Here is a 6,624-nt window from a genome sequence, read left to right as displayed (position 1 = left end):
CGGGGGCGCGGCGCTGGCCGCGGTGCTGAAGGGCCGGAGCGCCCGGGGAGCGGAGCCGCGGCCGCGCCGGTGACAGCGCTGCGCGGGAGGGAGCGCGGGCGGGGGCAGCGGACACGCCGCGGCTCCGCGCCGCCCGTGGGTTCGGCCGGCGGCTCCGGGGATTTGGCAGCGTCTGCCCAGGGCGGCGAGCGCACCCCGCCCCCGCCAGCGCCGCAGCCGGGGACACGCAGAGCCGGCACTGCCTCGAAACGCTCCCGCACGGAGACCTCCGTCCCCTCCCTGCCGGGCATGGCTCTGCCTCCGCCTGCCACTGCTGAACCCTGAGAGGCCGAGGAGACTTTCTGACCGTGCCTGGCAACTCCGCGCTGCCGGGGGCCCTGGGGGCTGCCTGCAGCGCGCTCCAACGCCCCGCTCGCTGCCGCACACAGGCGCGCTCCCTCGCCCTCGCCCCCCCCCCCGACTCCGTACGCCGTCTCCACCTCGCTCACACACACACGCGCGCACTCTCCCTCTCATTCTCCCTTTACCCGTAGGTGCACCGATAGCCATTGAATGAGGGCGAAAAGTTAAGAGATTAAACCAATATGAACCATCGTTGCTCGTAGCAGTGCTGTATCCAGAGCAGAGCAGTATCCAGCGAGCATCCCCGCAGGAATGGAGTCGGTAAAACAAAGGATTTTGACTCCCGGCAAGGAGGGATTGAAGAATTTTGCTGGAAAATCGCTTGGTCAACTTTACAGGTAAGACTGATATCTCTTATAGGATTCTACTTCCTAGAAAAAAATTGAAAGCTTTACTTAAGCTCCCATTGCTGCAGGAGGTCGAGTGCTTTGGGGAGGTCAGTGATGGCAGGGTTGGGAGCTGTTGAGATTCTGCTGGATGTAATCTAGATCCTGGAACTAGTGCTGAAGCTGCTCAATATGGCACCCTCGTAACTCCTCTATCTGACTCGTAGATGGTGTCAGTAAAAAGATGTAGTAAAAGATTACCAGACCTTTCTTCGACAAAAAAAAAATGATCCCATCTTGAAATCATAATCAGAAGAGAGCAGCAACCTGTATTTTTGTTCCATCTTAATTTTGCAATGCATGCACAGGATCTTGCCCCCTGCTCTTAACAAGCATCAAAAAAATTATTCTGTTTTTGATTAGTATTGTCCTTTGTGTAATTCATCGTCAGATGAAGAAAAACATGGAGATGTATAAATAATTGATATCCAAACGATTTTTTTTCTCCTGGAGCTGAAACATATAGAGGAATGTGTTTAATTATTTATCCATTTGCCTTTAGAAGCATCTGCTTGTCCTATTAAGTGATATACAACTGCAATTGCTAAACTCAAAAGCATCATTCCTGTATATTTCTGTGTGTAAAGAACATTTCTATCATCGGCGAGCTCTGTGCACACAGATAAATAAGTCCAGATTCTTGCATACCTACGAAGTGCATGCAGCTAAAGTTCACACATCGTTCTCCATCCAATCTGGTGACTTTAGTGACCTCCACAACGTTTGAGAATAGTCTGTGAAATTCCAAAATATTTTCGATTGTACCGTCTGCTAGAAATTACCCCGAAATATTGGGTTAGGTTTGTTTTTTTATTAGTTTGGTTGTTGTTGGTTTGTTGGTTGTTTGTTGGGGGGTTTTTTGTTTGGTTGGTTGGTTTGGTTTTTGTTTGGGTTTTTTTGTTTGGTTGTTTTTTTATTTTGGCTGGTTGGTTGGTTTATTTCCCCCGAATTACAGCTATAAGGTAACTGCGGATTTGTCTGCCCAGGGTAGGTCACGTAAAAATCTTTTTTCCATACCTATGCGGCAGTGCTGGGCACAGACACAAGGCTGTTTCACAGCATGAGTCACAACTCCTGCTGCCATTTTAAGGGAAGGGGACATATCAGTGAAGAGCTAAAGATAAAATCAAGACTTCCATTTTCATAGGAAGTGCACTATTAGGAAAAGCCAAAAGCAAAGTTAAAGTAATCAGCAGTGCAATTAATTTCCTACCGGTTTTGGTTATATTTAAGTAATTTTCAATTGTTGAAAATTAATAATAATAATAAAGGATAATCCAGAATAGCTGCTTAAAATATAATTAAGGAAATAAACACTTTCTTTTTCTTTCTTAAAGACTCTACAACATTTAAATAAAACTATTTTCTCTACTACTTGTAGTCACACAGTGAATAATAAAGAAACGGTGTTTGTATTTTCCAGCAAAACTCCGTTTGAATTCACACCTCGACTAACAAACGCGCGATTTGCTCACCTTTTTCAGCTCACGGCAATTAAGTACTTTGTTTACTCTTCTTATAATCTAAACAATTTTCTTGCCTCTTACATATTGATTTTCAGTCTGTTCCCGAAGACAAGACGCCCAGTCAGGGAGAAAACACTCCTACACTACCCTTTATCCACACGAACGAATTTTGACTATAAACCCACGGTGGTTTATTTTATTCACAACTTTAAGACATTTCTTATTGCGGCGATCTTTAAGCATGGAAATAATACGCCCAGAAAAGAAAAATCATGAGAATTTAAGCTGAGTAGCTTTTGGAGAAAATCCCTGTATTTTCTCCCAAACACGGATAACCTTTTGAGCCTTATTCTGCTAATTGTTACTGCCATGTCAGCCGGATGAGTTAACATGAAAGAGACGCTCCTCCGAGTGAGAAAATACTTCTAGAGCAGAGGTGAGGGCAGCGGTAGTAGAGTCCAGAGTGTCGGCAAGTGGTCGCGTATTTGCTTCTCGAGACGACATAACTGGTTAGCTTTTCTGATTTTTAAATATCTCCGTGAAGAAGACTATTTAGGGATTCAATATGGACACTTGCTCTGTAAACCTGCTTTTTCTGGCTACCGACACAGCATTTAAAAATATTTAAAAAAAAAAAAAAAAAAATCTAAATGTTCTAAATCACCTTTCATGGTATTTTTCACCTGATTGGAATTAGCTGCAAATAACCATTTCCCTTCAGATTCCTTCAGATTGGTTTCTAGGAGATACGATTTTCAAGCAAAACCGAGGGAGTGTGGGCAGTGAGATAGTGCTTAAAGCTGCTCCGGGAAGGCTAAACCTGCTCAGTGATCACACGCTCACAACGTGTAGCTGAGTACTGAGATATTTGGGAAAGCCTTCTCCGGAGATGCCAGTTCTCTGAAGACGATCATGTTTTCTTTCACTGCATGTGACAGCCATTTTGCAAAACTAAAATAAATAGCAATATCGCCCGCTCCTCCTCCTCACTCCTCCCTCCCGTCTTTTTCTCTTACCATTTCTCTTGTTCCCAGACCTAAAGCGAGGTGCACACCAAGATCACCCCCTTGGTGTTTCTAATATAGCAAGGAGGTAATAAAACCTCCAGAAGCCCGTTTCTGCTCCTTCGCCTCTTGGGCTGCCCAACATGGCGCCTCTGCAGTGGTTACAGATGATGTCTTCTTGATGCGTCCTACATATTTAAGCAGAAGTGTTTAATGATAGATGAGCAATTCTCAGCTAGAGCTCCACCCTGGGCGGCTGCGGAGGGGTGGCGGGGGGGAGTTGGGGATGACTAATCGTGACTCCCACAGGTCATTGCTAAAGAACAGTTGAAGGTGAATGGGAAGCAAGGATTAAATCCTCAAATCAACCTCCAAGCCAAAGGAGCGAGGGGAACGGTGAATTTAAGCCTTCAGCTCCGCGAAATTGTTGTGCCTTCACAGGCAGCCAGGGCTTGACTTTCCCTTCTTGTGTCGGGCAGAGTCCTAGAGAAGAGGCAGAAGCCCGGGGACACCATCGAGCTGACTGAAGATGGAAAGCCCATGGAAGTGCCCGAAAAGAAAGCCCCGTTGTGCGACTGTACCTGCTTCGGGCTGCCCCGGAGGTACATCATTGCCATCATGAGTGGACTGGGATTCTGCATTTCCTTCGGAATCCGATGTAACTTGGGAGTGGCCATCGTGGATATGGTCAATAACAGCACCATACACCGAGGAGGAAAAATTATTAAAGAGGTGGGAACCTTTCCCTCGTAAATCCCACATCCTCCCAGTACAACTCTCAGTCAAACACTTCAACACAGGTGGGACGGGCTCTGGATGGTTTCGTGGCTTTTCCCGCACCTGAGCTCCGATGCTCCGCGGTTCCAGGGCGGGCGGCTCCCCTCCCCCTGCCCGGCCCCGCCGCTGCCCTTCGAAGGACGGAAATTCCGTTCTTGAAGCAGAAACAATTTCTACCAATAATTTCTACTTTTTCATTTCAGTTCCTAGCCCCAGTTTGCGGTATTATTGTGCGAACAATTCGCCTCCCGCCCTGTCTTTTCCACACAGCCTTGAAAAACGCAGATATCTCGTAAAATAAACGTAGGGGATGGGAGAAGGAAGGCGTCGAATAAGGGACTGTCAGCGGGTGCATCTCGCCGTAAAGGAGGCGGGGAGGTTTTGCAGGAATGTTTGACAACACCAGGGTGAATTTACTTTGACAAAAGGCGTTAAATGATAAGCGGCGTTTTAAATCGAGTTAAAGCGTGATGAGAAAGATGTGATAAATGCAGATGAGTCTTAAACACCCAAACCCACAAACCCCTTACGGCTTTCTGCCCGCACAGGCAAGAGGTAAGTGCGGGCTGTGCGCCCCAGCCCCGCCCGCGCAGGGCTGTGTCTGTGAGCCGGGGTCCCGCGGGTCCCAGGGCTCCCCGGCTCTGCCCTGCCTGGCCCCGCGGTCCGTGCCTCGGTCGAGCGGCTCAGGGCACACGGGCCCCCGTGCCCCTCTCGTGTCCCAGGGAGGCACGGGCGGTGCCGTTTCCATTGCTGTTACTGGGTTTGTTTTGCTGATCTGGGGGGCAGTCGGAGTGTTTGGGGCTGGAGTGGAGGGCTGGGGGCAGAGTCCGGCGCCGGCACTGGAGCCCCTTCAATTGCACTGCGTGTGAAGCTGCTGCTGGTGAAAGCTCTAAAGTGGCACAATTACAGCCTTCCTCTTGTCTTTCTCTCTTTCTGTCCCGGTTCCTTGCATTGGAAGAAAGCGAAGTTTAATTGGGATCCTGAAACAGTTGGCATGATCCACGGCTCTTTTTTCTGGGGATACATAATCACCCAGATCCCCGGAGGGTACATCTCATCCCGGCTGGCAGCGAACAGGTAACTGCGGCCTGAACAGCGCCAAGGCGCCGGCGGAGCCCGAGCGGGGCCGGGCTGCGGCAGCGGGGGCGCGGGAGGCTGAGCTCCAGACAGCTGGGGCTCCCCTGCACCCCCAGCTTAACCCCCGCTCAAAGACAGGACCTTAGGAAGGGAAGGACCGCTTGCATGTGATCCGGGAACTCCACTGTGATGGTGCATTGCTCACCCTCCTTCAAACAACCCCCTGGTTTTGCGGGGAATATCTAATGTTGGTTTCCTTTTCCTTTAAACAGTCACTTAAGGAGGTGTTGGCAATGATATTCAAACAACACGTATTCAGAGGCAAATTCAAAGATCTATTATTTCATCAAAGCTTGAGAGATTTTTTTTCCCTGTGATTAAATTAAAGAATTTTATGATTTTTGTTTTAATGAAAAGGAAAACCATCAGCAGGAATTTTTTCATTAACACACAAATGAATTTAGAATGGTCGAAAAACATGTTTAAATGAGACTTCCACAATGAAAAGAAAGTGCAGATGGTCCAGGGACTTAAGGACTCGTTTCTATGGTGTCTGGCAATTTTTCAAGCACCCAGGGTGCGATTCTACCTGTTAATTAGATCCACTGAGTATTCAAGACACATGAGGCTTTCACATCCATGCTTAATGCCACAGGCTCATGGTTTGCAGAGGCAGCAAAGGTCCTAGTGCCACTCTTCAAACCAGTACCACACTAAGTGCAAATGGATACTAAACTCTACCATGTATACCTTTAACTCTTCTCAGGAGTGAGCAACATTAAAGGTAGGCCTGGATGGGCAGAGAGGCTTAGCCTGACGAGCAACATGGCTTATGTGTGCTTGAGACTGAGAGGAAGCAGAGAGGGTGGCTAAAGCAAAAAATGGTCTCCTCAAGATAAATAGCTTTTAGACAGATCTACAGTAGAAATGAGTATATACAAATGGAGAGATGAGTGAGAAAACACTAATATCCTACCCTTTAAATCAAATAAATCAAAACACATAATTTTTAAATTGAGGTGTCTGTTGTCTTTCTGTTTATAAGTGCCATCTTTCTGATAATGGTTCAGAAGTGTAAAAGGCTTTTTCAAATAGCCATTAACAGCCATTTAAAGGACTATTTACCTTTTCTTCCTCCTTTAATCATTTTTGCATCTTTGCACAATCTGTAACTGCTCAGGATTAATTGGAGTTTTGATTGAGCAAAGCCTACAAAATCTGACTCAGAGAATCAAAAGCAGTCTTCATTCACCCAAACAACATCAGAAAAGCCATTTGAACCAATTCAGATGTAAAGTGATGCAAGTACAAAGATTTGCAAGACAATGGCAGGGACACTGCCAGGAAAAGTCAGTAGTAGAAACACACAAGTTGTCATGTGCAAATCAGATTTTTCTCTTCTTCACAATCATTTACATTTAGGACAATAACTGAGGACTACTTCAGTTAAGATAGGTGGATTTTATCTAATTAGTTATTATTCCTGTGGAAGCACTTCATGCCTCAGGTGTA

The 6,624-nt window shown here is 46.8% G+C and overlaps 1 protein-coding gene across 1 annotated transcript in view; it reads left to right on the top strand.

Moving 5' to 3' along the window:
• Nucleotides 1–139: 139 nt before the first annotated feature.
• The window catches only part of SLC17A6 (solute carrier family 17 member 6), a 30,259-nt gene continuing 23,774 nt past the window's right edge, over nt 140–6,624 (top strand). Inside the window, exons 1-3 of the mRNA XM_042021201.1 lie at nt 140–740; nt 3,738–3,990; nt 4,994–5,112. Of these exons, the coding sequence (XP_041877135.1) occupies nt 655–740; nt 3,738–3,990; nt 4,994–5,112 (458 nt within the window). The 5' untranslated portion in view covers nt 140–654. The remainder of the gene's footprint in view (nt 741–3,737; nt 3,991–4,993; nt 5,113–6,624) is intronic.

This window comes from Corvus kubaryi, unplaced genomic scaffold (assembly GCF_017639235.1).
Source record: "Corvus kubaryi isolate FWS band 111438036 unplaced genomic scaffold, C.kubaryi_AGA036_p1.0 125, whole genome shotgun sequence".
NCBI classification, from domain to species: domain Eukaryota; kingdom Metazoa; phylum Chordata; class Aves; order Passeriformes; family Corvidae; genus Corvus; species Corvus kubaryi.
This window is presented reverse-complemented; position numbering and strand designations above follow the sequence as displayed.